At 38.2% G+C, this 25636-nt stretch overlaps 1 protein-coding gene across 4 annotated transcripts in view; it reads right to left on the bottom strand.

Annotated features, from left to right (window-relative positions):
* The window catches only part of MAP3K20 (mitogen-activated protein kinase kinase kinase 20), a 137282-nt gene that overhangs the window by 42217 nt on the left and 69429 nt on the right, over positions 1-25636 (bottom strand). For all 4 annotated transcript variants that reach the window (XM_075933640.1, XM_075933639.1, XM_075933641.1 and 1 more), the window contains exons 8-11: positions 19491-19577; positions 15900-15974; positions 9358-9464; positions 2713-2848 (exon numbers count right to left, since the gene is read on the bottom strand). In XM_075933640.1, the coding sequence (XP_075789755.1) occupies positions 2713-2848; positions 9358-9464; positions 15900-15974; positions 19491-19577 (405 nt within the window). The remainder of the gene's footprint in view (positions 1-2712; positions 2849-9357; positions 9465-15899; positions 15975-19490; positions 19578-25636) is intronic.

Below are 25636 nucleotides of genomic sequence, written 5' to 3'. Positions count from 1 at the left end.
ATGCATGAATGTGACTTGTAATATCTGTATTCCATGCTGTAAGGTCATATGAAAGTTTTGTTTCATAGTTATAAAAATGCCTGCTCCAAAGTTGCGAATCTGGGCAAGATGAGTGGTTTCCTTGCCCACCAAGAAGGAATAAATGGGCTACTATAGGAAAAAGCTTTGCGGATGAAGAAGTTACATGCAGAAGCCCTTATCCCATTAGTATGAACTCTGAGGCAAGATCATATAAAGATATAAGAAGGAACATTGTACAAGAAGGAACATTTGGTGTTTGGCCTCTCAAAAGGCCTGGAGCTAAGAAACAAAAGCAGCCACTTCCCGGGTCAATCTGAATTAACCCATAATGCGTACTTCATTTCTGTCACCATTTTGAACTATACATTATAATGTATTTGTCTGCTTTAACCTGTAAATAATGCTCTCATTATTTTTCCTCATTAATAAGTACTTAGCTTACTATAGGATTGGCTATCCGCATTGTCTTTGTTGTGAGAGCTAAGGTATAAATGGGGCTGGAGTAAGTGGCTGGTGTCTTGGGACTGGAAGCTAGTGATTTTTGGCACAAGTAACCATTGATCACTAAGTCCAGTACACCTGAGTGGCAAGATAGACTGGAGTGCTCAAGGGGCCTGTCTGAAACTCTGGTAAAAGGAGAACAGTGATGCAAGAGTTCATATTGGTTACTCGCTTGGTGAAATTTTATCACACAGAACATCACGCCATTTGGGTGTGTCTGCCTTGATTTTTGGCAGTTTGCACTGATGTTTGCACTCATGGTTGTGAACTACTCCGGACAGTGTGACATGCTGCTCTTCTCTGCCTGTTCCATTTGTTCATATTACTGAAGAGAGGAGGCAGCTATCTTGACTCTTTCCTTTCCTGCCACCCTGAATCTTGACCATGTTATGATGCAGCTCCCATGAGTGCTGAGAAGTGAGGGACCATGTTGCACAGGTCTAGCTACCCACGTGCTTTACATAATTCTCATTTTATTTGCCCTCCTCCATGCCTCACAGTTGAGGGAATCACAGCACAACACCCAACAGTGCTGTTTTCCCTAAGGTTAGGAATGAAAGTGCCTTTTTATTTGTACATTAGCACTGAAATGAAGCAACTTTGCTATGAAGAAATCAACTTGGAATAAACAGGGCAATTTTTTTGTCTCTACGCAAATTTAAAAACAAAAATCTTCAGAAGTACAGTAGTCCATTAACGATCTCAGAAAAATAAACCTCCGTATTTCACACTGTCCTCAATCATTTAAATGCAGTAAGAGAGGTGGGTTAATGTTATGCAGAATGAAAGTTCATGTTAAGCAGAACAGGCTTTAGCACAGTAACTTGTTTCTTTAGCAATGGCAGCTACAAGTGAAAAGTGGATGCAATAAGCAAGTACAGCATAAAATGGTCCTAGGGCCTTGCTCATAAAAAGACCGGCTCGTGAAGGCTGTCTCTCATGCTGTGCGATATACAGGAGATGGGCCACTGCTCAGTTCCTGAATATTTGCAGGTGTTAAAGCAAGCTCACAGATACTGACTTAGAACATACCATGTCTGGATATAGGAAAAAGATTCATTCTTCTTCATTACACTACTACATGTTCACAGCTGGAACACATGTACAACTTCATTCATGTAAATGCCAATACATTGGGCTGCTAAACTAGGTTGCAAGTAAACTGGATTGGCTAAAAGCTGAACCTACAGAATCATAACTGATAGCATAAGGGGATGGTAAATTACTGCTAACTCAAGAAGGTATTTGTTTTGGCTAATGCTGAAAATACAAGCAAGAAATAGGTCAAACAAGGGTCACCGTTACAATGCTACAGTAACTCTATTTCAATATAAACACACAGGGCCTGACCATGCACTCATCTTTCTGGCAAAATTTCCACTGGAGTCAATGGGAGCTAAGTCAGCTAATGGAAGCTAAGGAGCTAATAGAGAAAATATTATTTTCATGTATTTAAGGTAATGGGCACATTGCTTTCAGTTAATAAAATAATGTACATCTGCTAGTTCTATGATGTTAATCAGTCCTATACTGATTACTGAATGTCCAAATCCCCACTCAGGATTTTTGGCCTTCTATACCATGTAAAGACATCTATGTGGCATGTGTGCTCCTTGCAGAGCAAGTTATCAAACACTCAGATACATTTCTGATGCCTTTTTCTGCAGAGAATGTAAGTTACTACTGGTAGGTCCCCATCCTGCTTTCATGAAAGTCAATAGCAAAGTTCTTGTTGTCTAATGAGAGAAGGATTGTGCTTTTATTGAATACACAGATTTTAATATAGAAAAGAAAAAATGTATGAAGTATCACAATAATAAATATGAACTACAGTGCAAATTTTTTGTGAGGTGTCACACTGTTGTCAAGATTAACACTAATATGGGCACATAAAGAGCGTGCTGCTCTCTCATTTAAGACCATCAATTTTTAAGTTTCAAAATTCAATTAAATCAATAGGAAGTTGTTTATTTACTGATGACATAATATAGCACATAGTTAGTATCTTGTGTATAATTTTAAAGAGTTTTATTTGTATTGGTTAATACAACACAGAGCAGTAGCTCAATAGGACCAAATGGAGAAAATAGGAGAAATCTTTCATTGGGATTTCCCTAGATTTGCTCAAACAGTGCTCCAAATGTGTTTTTTTTTTTGCAGTCAGATGAAAGATTGAACTATTTTACTTACAGGGGTATTGGATTGTTCTGTTAACTTCTGCTCCCATACTCTCAAACGTCTTTCCCGTTCCTTTAGCTCCTGCTCTTTAAAGCTTAGATCACGCTCCAGTTTCTTCAGCCTTTCTAAGGTTGCCTCAATTTCACATCTGCAGACAGACAATTTGTTAAGTCTTGTATTTTTCTGACAGATATAAATTGGTCATATTTCCCATGCGAACATTAATTAAATGTGAAAATCTGAAAAGTACAATACTAACTCAAGCAGTATATTTAATTACTGCCAAACACAAAGCTTTTCAGAGCATTAAAACAACTGGTAATGTGTATATATTAGAGGATAAACCAGAATGCCTTACTGTTTAAAAAAAGTGAAAACCCATCTTTTCTTTTAATATAATGAAAAGGGTACTATCATGGAAGGAAAGATGGTTTGGAAGTGATAATAGGACCATCTCTAGCATTGCTATATGTGTAAGCTAACAGCCCCATTTGCTTGGAGTTTATCACTTGGCCATAAATATTATTTGTGCAGAACCTTGTTATACACAGTCTCAGTATAGTACTTTCCCCACCCTGGTTTCTTCAGATTAAAAAACAACAGAAATGTAACTGCACACCAATATTCTTTGGTGACACTACTTAAAACAGAAAGTTGTGGGTCACCTAGTTTGGATTCATATCCAAAATTCTCCAGTTGGGGTGCTTAGATACAGACTAATATTTATTTTAAAGGGCTGTTAGGTTTTTTGAGGCTTATACCTTAATATACTTTCACTCTGAAATGAAAAGGAGGGAGTCGGAAGAGTGTAAATGAATATGAGGAGGGGTGGGCAATAAAAAAGGGGCTGTTCACTAGGGATAGCCTCTGGTGAGCTGCCACCATTGTTCCATTTAGCATATTTTTTAATGGCTTGTCAAATCTAGCATCAAAATGTCTCTGGATAGAACATCCATCAATCCCCTGTTGTACACTAATCTGTATATAATAGAGAATAATTCATTGATATTGCCCAGGTTTTTCCTTGTGATAATCAAGGACAGATTTGATTTGTACTTATTTATTCAATATCTGAAGTTATTTGACCAATAATGAACATAGCATGGCCTGTACATTGCCGCAAACTGTGTACCCTGATTGCTGCCTCAAGTGTCCAGTATTCATGCTGTCTGACTAGTTGGTCACATGGTCTTGTTTCTGCTCTCTAAACTCCCATAGGGAGATTTCAAGATGGCCACATGAACACTTCAGTTGCAAACGCTGCTGAACAGCAATTCACAAGGTTTTTCCACCTTCACAAAACAACATTTGCTCCCACAGATGTTTTCAGAATGCAAATAAAAGGGGCTGCAAACACTTCAGCAAATAAGGGTTTATTTGAAAGAATTTAAATACTTTTTTCCCCAGTATTCTTCCAAATCTAGCATAGAAACAGCTCAGGATGAAAGTTCGTAACAGCTCATATACCATTCCAGTTTTTTAAAATAACAATTAAGTAATTTAAACACTCAAAGCTATACATATCCCCTATAAAAGACATCTGTGTGGGAATTTCGTAATCATGAAAATGAACTTTCATCACTCAGGCAAGCCTGCTAACAAAATTAACTCTGTCACTATACAAATTTCAATCCTGTTTTGGGGCATTTCTTGAAAGCACAGACAGCCAATAATGCTGATTTTGCAGTTAATCCAGTGGCCAGAACAGATGTCCATCACATTTATTGCAAAATTTCATCTCAGGTATGACAAGGTCAATGATATCCTTTGTGGCCACAAAAAGCCTGAGGTCATGGAATCTATAATCATAAAAGGGAACTAAACCTTCATTAAAAAAAAAAGTAGCCTTGGAAATATGAACTAAAGCAAACAGACTACTAGGGCTGAAAGCTTGTCATTATTTTTTTCCCCAAAAGACCATAGGTGATTCACAGTCCCTTCACCCAAAGTTAGCCTTTGAAGGTCCAGCAAACACCGTAACCATTGGTCCCTTCATTTCCAGGAAGACCTCATATCTTGTAGGCCTTGCAAAAACTGCTAGAGCCAGTTCTTCAGAGGAGAAAAGTTAATAAGTGTTTTGACTACAACTTCTAGCCTTTTTAAAGGACCACATCTACTAAGTATTGTGCAACTTTAAAAGCCTGAAAATGATAAGAACAAAACCACTGATGTTAATATTCTACCTTATGTTGTGTATCTTGTTTATTATTACAGCTACAGTGTGTACAATAAGACAATTTGAGGACACTTTGTTAGCATTGCTTTTGTTGGTTTGTGTCTCAACTTTATTGCTACTTATATGTAGTTTTATACATTTAAAATATGTAAATTATAGTTTTCTTTTAAATAAAATTCTGCAACAGGAAAGTCCTGGTAGCAATAGCTTTCTATATGTCAAAAGCATAGTGTGTACTGTAATTATCTCTCTTCATTAGACAGAAACGTCTCTTATAATAAAAGGTCAGTCTGCAAAAACAGCTGCATTCTGAAAAATAATTCCACTGTATATAATAAAACAGTGTAATTAAAGAGAAAGCTACCGTACATTGCCCTGTTAATGAGTCTGTTACTTCATGAAGATAGCAGCTTGAAATATACATTATAAAACGTGTATCTGTAGCCCTGTAGTTTGAGCTTGCTCGCTTGATTTTATTGAATCATTTCATTCAATAGCCTCAGAGAATGTGTCTTATTCTAAATAATAGGCAAAAATTGTGACCGCACGTGATTTGTTTTTAGTTTTGCATTTTTATTGAAAGATCAAAAAAAGCATTAACACAGTCACATTTAGATGGCTACAATAGAGGCTCTCAGAAAAGAAAAGGATATGGCTAGTATGCATGAAAAAATGCATACTAAATACAATCTCTGTTTAACTATGAACATTTACATTACTTCTCAACCATAATAATTAACCTGCAGAAAGAGGTATTAACTATGCTCTTCAAGGTAATTTTTATGTTGCCAGTCCTGCAACTCAGAAACAAGGACTCCATTTGTAAAAATATCAGACACGGGGGAAGAAGATACGAATTAGGTTTAGCCAATGATAAAAACAGACATATTAAGTCAACAACTTGATTTTTACCAACAGACATCACAGGAAGCTTGAAATCAAAAACATATTAAAGATGGTACATTTTATCATCTGCTCACCTTTACTCAGTCTACTCTGTACAAAATGAATGCTCCAGTTCTGTTTCAGGTCAGTCAGAGCCAAAGTAAGTCCAAAGAGGAGTCTATGTACCCTGTGTCATCATACAGTCCTGGCTGGAGTACAATTTACTGCTGATCACCACACAATATGAAGAGTGCTCTGCCCTTTTCAGAGTGAAACAAATGCAAACCAACTTTCCTCAGCAGTGACTGGCTTCAGCCAAATCCCAAAGGTAAGTAATAGATGATGGCTCACCTCTCCAGGATTTGTGCAGAGAGACAGATACATCCCCCTTCTCAACCTCAGCACCAATCTTCTCTCTGACTTCTGATACCAGTCATCATCCAAGCTGTCTATTGGCAGCACTTCCAATTCTTACATACACACTGACCCAACTTGCTACTGGTCAAATTCCCAGGGCATGTCTACGCAGGAAAGTGAATCCACCTTAACTAAAGATGTAAATGTAAAGAGCCTGAGGCTTGGTCTACACTAGGAACTTGGGTCAACTCAGGGGCTGAACCTGAGAGCAGTGCAGTTATACTGATCTAATTCCTGGTGTAAATAGTACTGTGTCAACTAAGTGCTGCAGCAGTGTGTCTGCAGTGCTCTCTTTGCACACACACCTTTAGTTAAATTGCCTTAAACCCCCTGGAAACAAAAGACAGAACTATGTTTCAGCTACACCAGACTAACATGGCTGCATCTCTACCACTATTAACTCCCCTTGTGGATTCTCTCATTCAGAAGTACAGCGGCCTTAAGTTTGCTTGAGCTTAGTCCACTTGGACCACTTTACTTCTGCACAAGAATGCATGCAAGAATGAATGCATTTTAACTAAGGCTTTTTAAATGTGCACCCCTTTTGTTAATTTTCATTACCTTCCTTAAGGGTTCCCACGAAAACATGCCCCTACGATTCAGTGTAGGCTATTGTGATCATTATTTTAATCAGAGGTAGAATAAATCATTTTCATCCCAACTGCTGGACACATACTCCCGACTATGCTCTTTCTTTCTGCAGCTAAGTCTACACTGCAGGGGGAAGGTTGGCTTAAGATAAGCAACCCCAGCTACGTAAAAAACATAACTGAAGTTGACATATCTTGGTGCCATTTTCCACAGTGTGAGGCTGATGGGTGAAATGCTCCCATCAACTTGACTTACTCCTCACGACAGCAAAAAGTACCAGAACCTCCAGGGCGCACTCAGCATTCAATTTAGCAGGTCTTTACTAGAACTGGTCAATTGATCCCCGGAAGATCGATTACAGAACGTCGATCCTCCAGTAAGTAGAGATGTGACCTAATGGTGCCACATTTCTATGACTCAATCAGAATCTTGCTTTTATAAGTGAATTGTTCTTGATCACGAATAAGATTTTTCTCTCGTTTCCCTTGTCTATCAGTTTATCGACTCTTCTGAAAAATTCTATAATTCATTTTTTTCTTGAAGTCATACCTTTGCTGAAATGCTTTTCCATGGCTAGACCAAACACTTTTGACTTATACTAATTTATGTTTACAAAACATCAACCAGCATTCACAATGAAACTGTCTCTCTGCCCCAAAGTGAAATATTTAATAAAACAGAAAAACCATATGGAGAAGATTCCTGATAAAGAAAGAAACTTTTGAAAAGAATAAAAGTTTAATTTTACTGAAGGACAACTCAAACACGTATCTAATTAGTAGCAGGTCTGATCTCTCCAATGTTTAAAGGGATAGCAGCAGAAAATGTGGAGGCTCCTGTGGTCACATAATAAACCCTCATGATAAGCCTTATTCTTCCAACATTTTTTGCCCCTTGATTGCTATCAAAAATACAAAATTGAAAAAATACTAACTCAGTCCAGCAAACAATTAATACCCCAAAAGAATCTAGTGGCTCCCTTGTTGGGAGACAATCACATTCAAAAGATATCCCAAGCGAGTGGGAGAATGGGGAAAAAGATATATTGATTTCTTATAAAAATAATGTCACAAATAGAAACCATCCAAGAGCAGTTTAAACAAAATGGAAAAATTAAACATAAGAACAAAAGATTCTTTCAGCTGATAAATAAAACCTAGTCGAACATTCAACAAAATAATATTTTTCAAACATCAATACATTAAAAATGTGTTGTGTACCAGGCACTTCAAGATCAAATGTCAGATTTTCTAATATATATGTAGTTTACATCTTATATCAGCAGATGGCGCAAAACGTTAGTGTACTGTCCTGAGAGCAGAGATGCAGTTACCAGATTCTGTGCTGAGTCAGTGCAGGAATAATGTCAGCTCTAAAACATGCTATTTATACTCACATCATGTGACCTGGCTCAACCATCCCATCTTGTGCTCACTTTTTCCACACACACACACACACACACACACACACACACACACACACACACACACACACACACTAAAATTCTCTAGTTATCAATTTCCTTTTGAAGTTTACCAACAAAGTTTGGAATTGTTTTGTTTTGTTTAAACCTTATGTCTATAATCTTTTCCTTATTCTTTACTTCCCGACTCCAGTTTTGCTGAATGTTTTTCTTTGCTTGTTTTCAGAGCTGCAGGCAGAGAATATTTGAGTATTTGTGCTCCCAGTTTAGCTGGACAGAAGCCAAAGCTTCTTAATATAGACCGCAGCAAGATCATCTGGTAACAATCCTCTGTCTGTGCAGATCCTCTTTCAAAATTCTTGTCCAAACATTGAGAAATACTGTGAAGCATTAAGGCTTTCATACTGAGAAAAAAGTTTTTGGAACATTTCTCTTATGTTATTCTTTGCACCCATAAAATACAGACTTAAAATTGGATCCAAAAACTGTTCCAAATAATTGAAAAGGCCATTTACCTGGTCTTCATTTGTAAGTATACAAGAGGAAACAGGTCATATCATTTGCTCAAGCAATTTTTGTGCATTATCACAAAAAATGGGGCTGGCAAAAGTAAGTCCTATCATGAGGATGCACAACTGAGAATGCAGAGTGGCTGCACATGCAAAGATTCAAAATCCAAAATGTAGTCTTGTTTTGAAAATTGGGCCCTTTTATTTGCCATCCTGGTATAACATGTAATTTTCACACTTATACACACGTACAGATGTACAGATGTACTAATATGTAGCTTAAATCACAAAGATCTTCATATTAGAGACTGAATATTGGTTTTAAGATTTGGATGGTAAAACCCATAGACATTTGTTATTCCTAACAAGTGTAATATTAATACAGCACACAGCTTAAATGTATTGACTCTTAACTCACATTCCACAGCATTCTGGGTAGTCTTGAAAAAGAACAAGCTCAAACATGCTCCAAAATATCTACAGAACAAATATTTTATATTAAGGAAGAGGTTACCATCATGCCAACTGGGTCTGACTAGAAATTCTCATGACAGCCACACAATTTTGGCATTTAACCCTTTTCGAAGAGTCTTAATTTACCCACATCATTTCAGGTGAACACCATACGGTCTTATTTTGAAAGCAAAAAACCATACCTCCACGCTGCCTTGTTATGCAGGAATGAGTTACACTGCTCTGGAAGGTTGCTGTCATGGGACATGGATTCCAGAATTGAAATGATCTGCTTGAAAGATGGCCTTTTCTGAAGACAAAATGATAACAAGAATCAGAGGTTTGTTTTCTAATCTGACTATGTTAAAACATCAATGGGATTTCTCCCACTGCAACTAACACAGAGACTGGAATGCTGTCTATATAATTATCAGATGTTCAGCTGATGGAAAATTATTTTAAACCCATGTATTAAAACTGTTTACTTTCCATTGGAAAAACCGGAACAGAAACTGGAAGAATCTACAATTTAGGGCCCCCCATCTGTTTGGGCCCTCTGGATCCTATCACAATATAAATAAAATAATAATAAAAAACAAAAACAACAACAACAAGGGATATATAATGCTTAGAAAAAGAAGGGTTTCTAGTGCAATGGGGGAAAATCCTACCTAACAATCCTAACCTGGGACACAGACTCTTCCAAGTGATTGGCAATGCCTTTCAATGCACAGCTTTGCAGCTGTAGGTCTCAGGTAGGTACCCAACACTATTAATAACTGAACAAGCCATTTGGTAACCTGAATGTGAGATCTCTGTGCAATTCCTACTGGACATAAGCCTACACCACAAAAAATGCCCCTCCCTAACTGACACTATCATTGGTAGTGTCGGCAGAGGTCAGGGACTGAACAGATATCAGGACAATTGGGGTAATTCCTTCATGACAAAGCCGGACATATCAGCAAAGCAGTGGGGGGTGGAGAGTAATTCACAGTCACGCTGTGTGTGCAGTTCATGTCCCATGCAAAACTAATGGCTGCCATTCTTACCCCCCTTTATGAAATCTAAATTCACTCATCATACAGAGCAGTCATAACTCTCTGCATTTTCTACTTTCAGCAGTGACAAAGGAAGCGACAGAGTAAGATAATTGTTGAAAACTGAAAAAGCCACAGTTAAATGTGTTTCTTGAAAGAGCAGCGACTCCGTTAGTCTGTTTGACAGACCCCAGGCAAGGTTGAGACAAAAGGTTGAGACAAAAATGTAGATACATAATAAAGGGATGATGCACATTCTCTCTGCATCTCATCTGTAATTACACCATTTCTGCTAAAATTACAGATGCAGCAATTAAAACGTGCATTTTAATTTGGGTGCACAAAAACAATTAGGAACAATGCTGAGGTGTCTCTCCCAGGAAGATCCAAGTGATTTCTACATTATAAAAGAGAGACAATTTCTTTATTTCAAATGTCAAACAGCATAAAAAAGTGTCAAATGTGTAACAAAAAAAGAGACAAGCTCTCTTATACAGTAGTGCTGCACTATTCAATACTAACAGGAGGCTTTTTTGTCTGACATTTTTTGGTCCATTTTCAGGCAAATGGTGCAGCAAGCAGATTTTCTGTGTGGCACACAGCACTTGCCCAGATGCTGCTATACCTGTGCATTTTGGCACTATCCCATAAATTTCCTTGAACTATAACCTTAGAATAGTTGCATAACACGGTAGCAGGTGCAAACTTGGCAGTATTTTATTTGTACCTGTGGCTATAATTCTGTAACTTGTATTTATCAAAAAATTCCCACTAGTTTGTTACAGTGGTTCTACAGTGAATCTCCACATGCATTATAGAGGTTAGGGATTCCACAACCCCACACGGATGATGCTAAGGGTAAAACTTACATCCAGGAGATTCCCTTGCATCCAGTGCCAGGCAGGCTCTGTGATTTGAGTCATAGAATAGTACATTATTGCTAGTTTTGGGTGGTTCTGCTCCTGGAGGCCAGCAGCTTATTTATCAATTTAAGTTTTATTCTTTTCAAATATTTAGCTGTTGCTTACTCAGACCTAGTGATGTACACAAGGTCAGGGCACTTGCCTGGTTGGGTTTATGAGTAGCAATGCATGTTAAATGCATTACTGTCATTTCAATTGCTTTTCCACTAGAGATGTTAAAATGAGTTTAATTAAGTAACCGTGTGACAGCTGAAAATTACATGGTTATATGTGGGGCATCAGTCGGCTCCCTACGCTGCTGCCTCTGATATAGCCAGCTCTCCAAGAGCCGGTGTGCACCAGGAGAAGGCTTTTAAGCTGGCACCTCATGTGTACAAGGAGCCTGTGTATAACCGTGAACATTAACTGATGGTTACACTTTCACATCCCTATTTTCCACTGATGTTCCATCTCTGTTTGCCTGTGACATATGGAACTGTGGCAGCTCCCAGAACATGCTGCAAACCCAGACCTCATATTTATGTATGTGCATAGTGTGAGTAAACCCTATTCAATCACTTAACCGACATGTAGTGTGTCCTTACTAAACCAGTTACATAATCTGGTTTTCAGGAGCAGATGAAGAGAAAACAGCCCTTTGACCTCACTGAAAATGCCAAGATCAGGGCAGGCTGCAAACAGGAAGTCCCAGTCCTTAGTTACATAAGAAATAAAATATTAAAAAGTAAAACAAGTTTCATTTCAGCATGTTTGTGTATGTTCTGCTTGGCACACCTTTCTGTGGGTACTGGGGCGGTATTGGGCAAGGCTAAGACCAGCTTTTTATGCTCTCACACCTGCCTAGAACAGTGGGATCTTACAGAGAACAGAACTGTCACTGAAGGACAGGTCAGAGCACTGAATGACTAAGTTAGTTGTATGAAGCAATACGATTGCCAGTGCACTGCCTGTGGTTCCTGCACACACCATCACCACCATACTGGCAAGCCGTGAACCAGGACAGCCGAGGAGTTGTTAAAACTTTGCTCCTTGTCTATAGGTACAACAACGCTGGCAATGCTTGTGCATCTATGCATGTGGGCACCAACTGTTTTACAGGCAGAGCAGGTATCTGAATCAGCCTTGGCAACAGAAATTCCAATTCACAGAGAATTCTGGCTAATATTTTGAATGTTTCTTTTCACTCAAAGTTTATTACTGGGCAGGTTTGCATAAAAATAGAGCCTTTGATTCTGTTATTGTATCTGTTCCTACTGTCTCCCCCAGTTCCCAAGACTAAGATGGGAATCATATTCTAATAACTTATAATGTCCCAGAATGGGGGAAGATAATCTGTAGAAATAGATGAAAGAAATACAAGAAATATAAGAAATACAAGAGCCTGGTTTAAAGTAAAAACTTCCAATATACAAAGATATAGTGAGAAATCATATTTAAACAATTGTCTAATACAGGGGTGGTGAACCTAAGGGTACGTCTAGACTACATGCTTCTGTCGCCAGAGGCATGTAGATTAGGCTACCCGACATAGTAAAATGAAGCGGCGATTATTTAAATCGCCGCTTCATTTAAATTTACATGGCTGCCACGCTGAGCTGACAAACAGCTGATCAGCTGTTTGTCGGCTCAGCGCGATAGTCTGGATGCACGGGTGTCGAAATCAAAGCTATTTGTCGACCACCCAGGTAAACCTCATCCCAGGAGGTTTACCTGGGTGGTCGACAAATACCTTTGATGTCGACATCCGCGCGTCCAGACTATCCCGCTGAGCCGACAAACAGCTGATCAGCTGTTTGTCAGCTCAGCGCGGCAGCCATGTAAATTTAAATGAAGCGGCGATTATTTAAATCGCCGCTTCATTTTACTATGTCGGGTAGCCTAATCTACATGCCTCTGGCGACAGAGGCATGTAGTCTAGACGTACCCTAAGGCTGGCTTGCCTAGATTTGGCGCTCGGGGCTACTCCGCAGCTTTGGGGAGCCTGCGCTAGTGTTCCAGCCCCTCCCCTCTGCCATCTTCCTGTGGGGCTGGAGTGCACAAAATCTACTAGCCTGACACCCCCAAGGCTCTTGTGTGCAAGGGCAATGTGGGGAGTGTCTTTCTCTTTCTTACTTGAGGGAGTTTGCAGTTTTTTTGTTTCTCACTTGTATACAGTCCCCGATTGATTTTTCTATGTGTCAGTAGCCCCTGACCCAAAAAACGTTCCCCACCCTGGTCTAATAGATTAGACAAATAGGTTATTTAGTATCAAGTACTATTGGTGGTACTCTTTAAATAATCATTATTAATACTTAGCACATAAGTTATTTTTCATGTAAAATTACTTTAACTTACAGCTTTTACTATATAAACGTCCTCTATGCATGTTTTATTCATAGTGATTTAAATACAATGGGATAGACAATTTCTTCAAACATTAAGAAATTCTATACAAGTTTTAGGCTTTGCTTTCAGTAACAGATGAATAACAGGCACAGGGGGAGCTGCATATTGCAGTATTATGAAAGGTCACAGTCGTCTCTAACAAGAATTGTACTATATACTCGCCCCTGAAGAGCTGACTTTAACAACACCTTTATAATGAGGGGCCCCTTAGATTCTCCTGTGTAGACAGCCCCTCAATGTTCAGTTCTCTTTTACAGAAGAAGAGGTCAACTGCCTTTTCAGCATCATCTTCTTGGGATCCATGTCTTATGAGGGAGCAGACCAAGAAAATGGTTGTTATTCTCCTGCAATTTGCAGAAAAGCAGAATGATGCCACAATAACTATTCTTCATGGCAGTCTATAAACTAAGGAACTCCCTTCATGGGAAACTGAAGGAGGCTAGGGAGTCTGTAGCATAGAGGCACTGAGTTTTCATTTGGTAGGTACCAAACTGTTGGTGGATCTCAAGTGTTCTGAGGAACATTCATTAAGTGAGAGAACATACCTTGTCCCCTCACAGAACACTCTGGGGAAAAACCCTACAAGGAACACTTCCTTCTTCCTGTCTCCCTCTCATGGTTCTTTCCAAGTGACAAGGCGATTTACTGTTAAAAGAGTCAGTTCATCCAGGAACAAATGATGGCTGTACTGAAGCAGCGGCAAAACCCCCATTGACATTAACAGGACCAGAATTCTGACCCTACCAAACTGAGTAAAGCAATATCATTTTCCCTCCTTAACTATCTTCACAGGAGAAGAAAATGGTAACAAAGCTGAGGCCATTATGAACTGCTTTCCAGGTACCACCACTCCCTGGACTCTTTCCAACTAATTTGCTGCATTACAAAGTAGGGCAGTGGACTGAACTAAAAATGGACATTTTTCTATCATCTATATTTGGTAAATATTCATTTTTTATTATTCCTTTAGTTACCCCCATGGGACAGGTTCAAAGGTTTATTAGCTTGATACAACACCTCTTCTTGAAGTTGTTTTTTATTTTATTTTCATGTTAATTTAGGACTTGTTCAGCCATCCTTATTCACACTGGGTATGTCTAGACTGCATCCCTCTGTCAGCAGAGGGATGCAGATTAGGCAGGTCGACATTTCAAATTAGGCAGGAATTTAAATATCCCACGCCTAATTTGCATAAAAATTGCCACCGTGTTTTGCTGACTCAGCACTTTGTCAGCAAAAAGCGGCAGTCTAGAGGGGGATCTGTTGAGAAAGAAAGGCTTTTTTTGACAGATCCTGTAAACCTCCTTGCAGAAGGCATAAGAGATCTGTCGAAAAAGCCTTTCTTTCTCAACAGATCCCCCTCTAGACTGCTGCTTTTTGCCAACAAAGTGCTGAGTCGGCAAAACATGGTGGCCATTTTTATGCTAATTAGGCGCGGGATATTTAAATTCCTGCCTCATTTGCAATGTCGACCTGCCTAATCTTCATTTCTCTGCTGACAGAGGGATGCAGTCTAAACATACCCACTGTATAGGAACTTACGCTGCAAGTGCTCCTAATGTGCTAAAGGTGTCAGAACCAGATCTTTAATTGTTACATTATATGTGCAACTTCTCAGAGGCATTTGTGAAGAAATAACTTTATGAAGAAAATCTGTTTTATAGGTAAGAATTAAACTATTTTTCGTTATGTATACATTCTTCCCATCCTACCCTTACACGGCTATTCCAGTCAGTAGCCTAACACTGACTTCTCTAAACAGACCTTGTTTTAGAAGGCAAAAGAGGGATCTAGCCATAAATATGTTCTAGATAACCATAATGAAGAGCCTTTGCTAACAGTTTTGAATTGGTGTGAATTGATTTGCAGCAGCAGTAATAGGACAGCTGTGTCTTATAAAATAAGACTTACGGTATGTCTAGACTACATGCTTCTGATGACAGAGGCATGTAGATTAGACTACCCGGCATAGGAAAATGAAGCGGCAATTTAAATAATCGCCGCTTCATTTAAAATTTACATGGCTGCCGCGCTGAGCCGATCAGCTGTTTGTCGGCTCAGCGCGGTAATCTGGACATTCCGCGGTCGACCTCCCAGGTATGCCTCCTGGGATGAGGCATTCCTGGGAGGTCGACGAATGCCTTTGATGTCGACCGCAGAGCGTCCAGACTACAGCTTTGAGCCGACAAACAGCTGATCGTCTCAGCGCGGCAGCCATGTAAATTTAAATGAAGCGGCGATTATTTAAATCGCCGCTTCATTTTCCTATGCCAGGTAGTCTAATCTACATGCCTCTGTTGCCAGAGGCATGTAGTCTAGACGTACCCTTACATACTAAAATGATGAAGCTGAAAAAGAAACAGATACATTCAACATGAACACAATACATTAAACTACCTTTGAATCAGCTTCCCAGCACTGATGCATCAGTTCTGCAAAACTTCTGGGACAACTGCTTGGAATGGTTAATCTCTGCAATGGAAAGAGGATTCACCAGTTAAAAGAAAGCAAAGAGCATTTTCTTGTTCTTAATCGCTTAGTCATAATACTTTCTATAAAACTGGAAACATCAAATGACAAGTAAAAAGATTAGACTTTTTTTTTCAAATTAATCCACAGAATAAAGGCCAAAACTCCATCATTGAGGATCAATGTGCAAAATCCAAAAGTATGCACTATGGGTAGGTACAGTAAATGTTAAAAAACTAACATGCAAGGCATGGAAAGTCTTTCAAATGAATATTAAATGTTTGGATTCAACTAACTGAATTACTGGGTGTTCATAGATGTACCTCAGTATAAATGTAATGTGGGAGAAGATTTAACCCCTTTCTCTCATATGAAGTAATCAGCAATGTTATTTTAAAATCACTGTTGATATCACAGAGAAATGGCCGAAATATACATTGCATTGATTGACGAGGTGATGAAGTTAAAAAAAAAAGTGAGTGTGATAGGAGAACCTCAGTCCACAAGATAAGTTTCACAAAGCTGTGGTCTGACTGATGCATTGATATCAGTATCATAAGGAGATACCTCTAGGTTCTCAGTTAACTTACTTTAGATGTTTGATACCAACTAAAATAGATATGCAAATGTAAAACAGAACGCTTCTTCATTGGATGATGTGGAAGGACCTAGAAATCTGAGAGGTCAAGATGGAAAAATGATTCTCCAGTGCTATAAACAGGACCAAGCCATACAAAGATGATCTAACCAACATATTATAGTTCCATTCAAACCAACTTGCTACTCCAGGCATTTTGACTGCACTAATCCTGGCATTTTGCAACTACAGCAGAGCAAGTTGTATCAGATTATACCATTATATTACTGGAACATGAGCTGCAAAGCCATGTGAGCCACAATGTGCCAAAATAAGAGTACAACAAATCTGTCTGCCCAAGCACTTAAATAAGACTAAAACCGGAAATGTAAACTATGCAGTAAAGGCATTGCTGCTGTATAATTATGGAGATAATATATTGCTGGTGAAAAGTTTTTTGCACAATTAATGCATTGAAATTGTTATAGTGCATGAGCAAATTGCAATGCCATTTGATACTCAGTCAAGTCATTTGCCTAAAAATATGTCTGCTAGTCTTGCTATAGCTGTAACCCTCAATGTTCTAGTTGATGGAAAATAAATTATCAGGAGACATGCAATCATCAATTACACATCTTATGTGTGCAGAATGTTATTTGCCAGATAATATGTAAGTAGTATGTTCCCAGGCTACCATACCATAACAAAGAAGACATTTCTCAGTATTAATTGTGATTTGTTAACACCAACCATAATTTGAGCATTCATATTAAGGGCAGTGCAGAGAAGTGAGAAATAGGAGTGAGATGAAATTCACCTTTTTGTGCAGAGGACATAAACAAAACCCAGATACTGCTGAAGTCTCACTTAACCTCTTAAGAATTGCTTTTGCACTGAAGTGATCTTTGCTCTGAGTATGCTTTAGACCCAGTTTTGCACTGATTTTTATTGGAGTTCTGCACAGACTTTTAGAGGGAGAAGAATGCAGGACTGGATCAACAGCATGTTTAATTCTGCTCTGAATCACACCTATGCAACTCCATTAACATCAATAGAATTTGCATGAATTTATTTGAGAGCAGAACCTGTCCCCTTTATATTTATTAACTTGCTATGATACACAAACAATTTTACCCACAGAAGCTCACGATTCTATATATATTTTTGTTAGTCTCCAAGATGCCATAGGATTATTAATTTTTAAAGTTACAGACTAACACAGTTACCCCTCTGAGAATTTTTCTTCAGTTAGTAAAGCGAGGAATAGGAATATTTTGTGGTCTATAATTTTGCAGGACTGTGTTGGGCATATTCACTATATTGTGATCAGAATAAAAAAATAATCAGTGTGAGTTCAACTGTCAATGTCAATTCATTCATTACACAACTTAGGAAGGAAGTTTGCAACAGACACTATCATCCTGTTGCAACTAACATCTAGTACAGAGAAATTCATGAAGGGCACTTGTTTTTTCTTAGGCTTCTTCTGGCTGTAGCAAGGCATGCCCGTATTTTGCTTATATTCTATTTTAATAGTTTCCTTCTTTGAAAAACCATGAGGAAATGCATCTGTACCCTTTAACATCCTTTAGTCTAAGATCAAGCCTCTTCATCTCATTTTAAATGGTCTGATATTGTGCAGTAGATCCTGCATAAAATGCTGTGTTTGATATACACAGGAATGCCATATACAGTATATGGAAAAGTTTCTGGTCTCTCCTTCCAAAGTAACTTGGCATTAGCTGTATGAGGTTTTTTCCCATAGTGAGAGAAGGAATCCAATCATGTTTCCTGTTCTGAAAATAGTATTCTGTAGAAGGCCGAGTTCATAAGGCTTCTCTTAACTAATGTAGCATTTCCAACTAATCTGGACATCTCATATACTCAGACAGGGAGTGGAACCAACCTATTCCCCAAAAAGAACTAAAAAAAATAAAAAATAAAGGTGTCTCCCTCTTAATTTGTCTCTGCTATTTAATATTTAACTCAATTTTTATTTAAGTGTAATGTATTTTGGGGTACAACTTGTATAGAAGAATATAAAACAGCATTGTAGAGACACTGGATTGCATTATAATGTTTCCCAAACTTCCACTGTGTCTAGATAGTAGAGGTTTCCTCTTAACTGAGATTTCCATGCTTGTCTGTGTGTGGTACAGTCCCAACTTTAAATGTTTTTTAAATGTAGTTACTGTCTTTGATATCAAAGAACCATATGTTCAGACATATAGCTCACATGCCCAACTAACTGAAAGCCTCAATTTGTGTGAAGAAGAAAAGCGAGGCTGGGGACACTGTACAAACGGTGTTTACACCACTGAAGTTCTTTTGAAATGGAAAGACTCTGCATGAGGAAGCTTGCAGCTATGCCACAGTCTTGCCAATACCAGTGAGGAACTCATCTTCAATGTAGTGTTGAACGTAGGTGGCAAAACTGTAATTTCTCTCTTTTTTTAAAACTATTTTTTCTTCTTTTATTTTTGAAATTCTCATCTAAGCGGCAGTTTCTTGTACTATAGTGACTCCTGCTGGGAGAGTTAAGTTGAAGTAGCTGAAGGTCTCTTACAGATATATCAACTCCCGGCCAGTAAAAAGATGTCCTAAACGCAGGAGATGGAGTTAAACTGTTCCCCTACCTTGGACGCAATGGCTTCTTTCATCACTAAGAACAAACCCCTAGGTTTTACAATTGAGACTGAGAAACTAGTACAGTACTTGTACAATTTTTGATCTACAGCATCACGACGTGAAGCTGCAACAATTAGATGTAAAGGGTCCATTCATGAGGAATAACATCACTTTGACCCTTTGTGTTAGCTCCTACTGCTAATCTTTCCATACGCGTGAACTTACTTTCAATTTGAAGAAGATGAAAAAGTCTTTTGCAAAACCCCAATACTGTTTTCTGATCTATGTACCTGAATGTAGAAACGTAGTCTTACCTCGTTTTTTTCCACTACAAGCCAAGCTACTTGTAATCCTTCCAAGCCTTTAAAGGGGACCTCCCTTGTTAGCATCTCCCAGAGAACCTGGAATAAAAAAAAAAGAAAAGAATTTTTATTTCTGTACTTTGTATTTTAAATACATTATTAAACCTTGATACAGCACTATCTGTATCCAATTATCAGGCAACCAGATCCCATTTGCAGTAACTTGGACAAATGTTTGTATGCAAGATTCTCTCACTAAATTAATTTTTCTATTTCTGTTTTTTCCTCTAATAAAAAACCTAGATAAAAAACTGGATTCTGAGGTGCCCAGTGACTGCAATTTTGTGAAAACTATAGGAAATAGTCTCTTCTTTCTTTATACCATAAAGTGGTGGTACAGCTTTGCAAGATCGTGAACGCCTTCTCCCTAATCCCAACTAGTAAACCTTTTCATTATAAGTAATTCTAAATTTTTAAATGTTTCTATACAACTACAAATGGTGTTCATAGTAATTAGTATCTGACCCAATAAATTGTTTGCTTCTGAGATGTGCTTATTACAATCACTTAACCCCAAATATACTTTGTAGGAAATATAATAATTGTTGCTGCCAACAAGTTTGTGATTACATTAAACATAGCAGATATCAGAAATTAATATTTTATATTTAATCTCATCACTATAATACTTTATCCTCAGACATGGGAAGATCTCCTCCATCTCTATATACATGTAACATTTTTGCAAATATTGCCCCAGATCATTAAATCAAATAGTAGGTGAGAATCTGAGCTACTCAGTAAAAATGAGATCAACATTGCCATAACAGCCAAGAATCAATAAGCCCAACTTATTTTTCTACTATGGAGACATACAATCAGAGTTCAACAAGTTAAAAGTCACTTTTGTTTCCATTCATACATATATCTAATGACACTGGATCTCAATACACACATAAGTAGCTATTTAAAAAACTTTTTCTTCAGCTCAAAACACAAAAAGGGGCCAACATCTATTGCCAATTAGCCAAAAGTTCCAACCACTTTGTATAATTCTTGATATCTGTGCTCATTGGGCTAGTACTCAAGCCACATCATTTTCAATGAATTATGGCCAACTTTGGAGGTAATTAGTAGGAAAATACAAGAATACTGGCAGATGCTGTTCAAGCACAAAAAATCAAATGAATAGGGTATTCTATCAAAAGAGCTGTTGAATAATTCTGTTTGAGCCATAACCTGATTAGTAAAGGTAAAGGTATCTTAGAAGAAGTCATTGTACTAACAATTTTCAAGGGAAAATATGAATACAGGTACCTAATCCTTCTGTATGGCTCAATTCATTCCCTATAAGAAGAAGGGGGGGGACCTCAATTTGTTATTCCAGTTACCAGACATATGTTGGTAAGGCTGAGGAAAACAAGGGAATTTAGCTGCAAAAAATTAGTGTTCCCATGAAGCTCAGACACCCCAATAAACAGTCAGAATAAAACAAAAGTCACTAAATTATGCAGGTGAGCAGACTTGCAGAACGATCTCATTTCTATAACTATAGGGCTATAGTGCCCTACTTACAACAAACCCCCCAGAATCTGTCACTAAAGATCACACATCAAATGTATAACAATTGTTTGAATTGTAAAAAAAAAAAAATGTTTGGGTGAACACTCTTACATATTGAGATATGTAGGTATTATGCATCACCATGAGCTGGTAGCTGGAAAAGATGACAGATTTGCTTTTTCTCCCACAACAGGTGATGGTTATACATTTTCGTTCATGCACATAAGTTTCCACAGAACATTTTGCACTGAATTTCATTATGATCCCATCTTTACTTTTATTTCCATTGTTTTCCACCGGTTTTCTAACCCCGCTGTATTAGCTCTAAATACTCCAAATTATACTTCATAATCCAGAGGAGAGCAAGAATTCTGAAAATTCCCTTTTAGTATCTTATTGTTCAGTAGTAGCATTAGAAATCCAAAATATGAGGAACTTGAGTCCCATAAGTCTTTTCGTTTATTCCAAAAGATTTACTTAGAACAATGCTTTGTCAGTGATGCCAATTTCATATTCAGGTCAACAATCCAGATAAAGATTTTCCCACCAAGCTGATGTTCCTTGGTAACATGTTCACTGCCTTACTTTCGTAAGGGTTTCAACACAGTCTTATGAATTGGCTATACTGGACTGCCAGCCAAAGCTGTGGAACCAAAGCTGCAGAGGGAAGTAGTCCAAATGTCCATACAGCCCACAGAACTATACAACAAAAGAATTTAGAGCACATTGCAAATTGTGGTTCCAAGACTGCTCAGTCTCCTTTGAATATACAGATAGAGAAAAAAGTGAACATATGGAGATGAGGACATGACATGAAGAACAAGAGTGATTGTTGTTTTCAGTAAGTTTCAAATACTTTTGTACTTAGTTGCTAAAAATTCCCACTATTACTCCAAGTTCAGCTCAACTGGGGACAATTATGCTAGGAATACTAGTATAGGTGAGGCTCCAGGGATCTGCCAGCATTTTAAGTACCATGTTTTCTACCATACCTCAGAGCAGGTCTACACAACGATTAAAATACTGATGACCTGTGGTGCCTTGTCTACACGAGAGCGGTCACCCTTGCTACCACCCTGGCTTTGAAATGTTGATAGCAATCACAGGGGTTTTTTTGTTTAAAAAACATCCTCACAAAGACAAGGTTTAGGACAACTTTCTTGTTGACTCTAGCACATGTCAACCTCAAAACCATCATGTACTTTCTCCTGTGGTTTTTTTTTGTGAAGAGCTTTCTACACATGGAGTTCTCTCTTATATTAACTATCCTTGATTAACTCAATTTGTGGACACTTTTATTCCTGAATAAGAGAGCTTTGTTCCTGTTTAGCTTTAGGCTTATTCTAGGATCAGAGTATGTACACAAGGAGTTGATCAGTGTTTGTTAGTTAGGAATAGCTGTGTGTGAGAGTGCACAGACATGCTCTTAGAAGAGACCACTACATCACTACAAATTAAAGAGGCTATCCCTTTTAATTCACATGACCTGTAAAAATTTGTTTTCATGGAGAGGTCTTCAGCATAGCAACCAATCCTGAATTTAATTGTTGGAATACTGCCAATAAAGAGGGGGAAAAGAAAGAAGGGGTTTTGAAAGTGGAATGGGGTCTTCTCAGATCTTCATTACTCAACTTCTTTAAGCGCTATTGAAGATTTTGGCATGATCCATTCTTCCACCTGATAAGAGCTGGAGATGGTAGCACTCAAAGATACTTAATACTAGTCTTGAGTTAGCTGGATGAGGTCACTTGAAAATGATTCAAGGTGGTTTTGAAGTGATTACTGTAATATTATTTCATCTTAAATATATTTTTATTAAACAACTTCTTAAAATTATACAAAATAAAATCTATGTAAGGATCAAACTGTTTCTCAACTTCTATAGTTGAGATACTGCTTACATGTTCTACATCCCACCTGTTACCAGGTAAATTGACCTGCACTTCAATGAATCTGTGTTATTCACTTGCTACAGCTGCATATGTATGGCTTAAGGATATTAGTATAAATCCAAAATGAAAATGAAATTGGTGAAAAACTTTCAAGTGCCAGAGGAAATCCCAGTTTATTAATTTAAGAAAAGCAAACCATTTTTCATTCTTTCTTCAATTTTTTGGTGGAAGCAAGTGGTGTTTTTCCTTGGTAGAAAACTGAACATTGACAGTTTTGCACAGCTCTCTTATTGACATGGACTCATAACCAGATTAAAAGAACTGAAGTGGGAAGGGTGATGGTGTTGTGTTACTACAGGTAACAGCCTTCATGTGAGACTAGATTAGTTTCATCTCTGCACCTATCCAAGTAGAAATTAAAGCTCCCATAATTCTTTTCAAAAAGAGTAAGGGAGAATCCAACATTAGGCCAACATTCCCTCTAAAAATAAAGTATGTTCTCATATCCAGGGCAATGAGCAAGCTATTGCCAAGAGCATACTGGCTGATGCATTTAACTTCACAGCCTCTACACAGCTAGTATTTAATTAACTTCTTTTATAAGTGCTAAAATATCTCAACAATGAGAGACTCTACATAAGCGCCCTATATTTAAATACATATACAAAATGGAATTTTGCTGAGCTACGATAAAATAACTGATATTCTGAGTATGTTTCTTCATCATTTCAGCCAGTCATGTGAAGAATCATAGTCTGTTCAACACATAACAACATTGTTTCTTTCTAATCTACATGACTGAACATCTAGAATGGTAGATTATGATACTTAGCATCCTTTGTTTAGAGCAGTTTGGATTTGGTTTAGGAAAATGAGTCATTGTGTGGTTCAGAGAAAATCTAAGACCTGTGTTTGTGTTTGGATAAATCTGCAGAACATTTGCTTTTATTTGTTGGTCAGCCTTATGAAATAATTTACTAAAATCTCAAAGGGAGAATTTGGAACCCATTTAGCCAGTCTTGAAGAGCAGAACAAATTACTCTGCACACTTGAATGAAATATCTGAGACATCCTTTCTAATTCAATATGACCCATTTACAAATAGGAAAGTTCATCTCAGCTGAGAAAAGACTCAGGCTTAACAGGGGACAGAAATGATTGGTCACTTAATGGGAAGAGGCTTTCTTACATAAACAACATTTATAGCATGCAATAGTTTATAGAAAGAAAACTCATTCAGAAAAAAAAATGTAGGGAAAACCACAGATTCTGCAAATAAAATGCCTTCTTCTAGTATCTCACTAGTTTACATTTGAAAAGGATCCTGCTCTTTGTTATTAGTATGTCAGCTGTACTTAAGCTGAAGAAAAGCAAATTTGTCTCTCTAGCACAAAGGCCACTGGCAAGTTTTACACTTTGAAAGTGGCCTGTTCAAAATTTGTTTTTATAGATAAAATCATTGTAAAAACTAGAGACCTACTTTTTCCAAGGTTTCAATTCTTAGCCTTTAAGCATATTCACTGTTAGTCTAAAAGTTTAGTGTAGGAGAATTCCAGCTTTCAAAGATATTTTAAGAGAATCTGACCCAGTGTATTGTGCAAGAATCTAATTCACCACTGCATTATTCTACTATTATACCTGAGTATCATGAAAATCAATGGAGCTCGAGGGGTGGAAAACTGGAATAACGTCAGGGGAAACAAGTCACAGATGTTTGTGATGGGTGTCCACCCCAAACAGATTGGAAGGGGTTCAGATGGCCAGGCTGCACCTGGAAAAAGAGCCAGGGGCCACATCTACTCTACAGCCCAGATCGATGTTCTAAGATCGATCCACCTGCAGTCAATTTTAGTGGCTCTAGTGAAGACCTACCAAATGGACCGCAGATTGCTCTCCGGTTGACTCTATTACTCTATCCTGGATCAGATGAATAAGGGAAATCAATGGGAGATTTTCCTCCATCAACACCCCCTTCCTATGGTGTAGAGCCTGCAGTAACTCGACTTAAGAGATGTTGACTCCAGCTATGTGAATAACGAGTTGCGCGCAGCTTATGTCAACTTTCTTCCCTGGCAACTAGAGCTGATTGGAATTAGGTTCAGCTGTGCAGGAACAGGCAGGGCCTATAAAGCTAGAAAGCTTGGGGCAGAGAAAGGGAAGTAACTCCCTGGGAAGAGGGTGGAGGGTTTAGAGCTTGTACTCCCAGAGCAAGAATGGAAACTAGGAGCTGTAGAAAGCAGTCCAGGGACGGAGCAATTAGAGTTGTAAAAAAAGACCAGCACTGCTGGATTGAGGGGCCATGGATGGGAATGCGAGATAGAAGGAAAGCCTGAGTTCCCCTACCAGCCACTGAGAGTGTGGCATAAACCAGCAGGGCAGTGAATGAGACAACTTCCTAGATAACTGTGATAATAGCTAACTGAAGGACTGTGTCCTGGAAGGGGTAATACTGAGTGACCTAGCTGGAGGGCTACGTCAGGAAGAGGATGCTCCAGTTTCTGGGATGAGAGAGGAGTCGCACACATAGGAGAGAGTGAGTTTGACTACAGCAAGGGGGCACTGACCTCAAGAACTAATCCCCAGAATAACCAGGAGGAAGTGCCAACCAAGGAGCAAGTGGTGCACCTTGTGAGAGTGTTTAAAAATTCTAAAACATTGGAAGTGTCCAAATGAGAGCATATTAGTTCCCAAAATACATACAAA

This window comes from Pelodiscus sinensis, chromosome 7 (genome assembly GCF_049634645.1).
Source record: "Pelodiscus sinensis isolate JC-2024 chromosome 7, ASM4963464v1, whole genome shotgun sequence".
NCBI lineage: Eukaryota > Metazoa > Chordata > Testudines > Trionychidae > Pelodiscus > Pelodiscus sinensis.
This window is presented reverse-complemented; position numbering and strand designations above follow the sequence as displayed.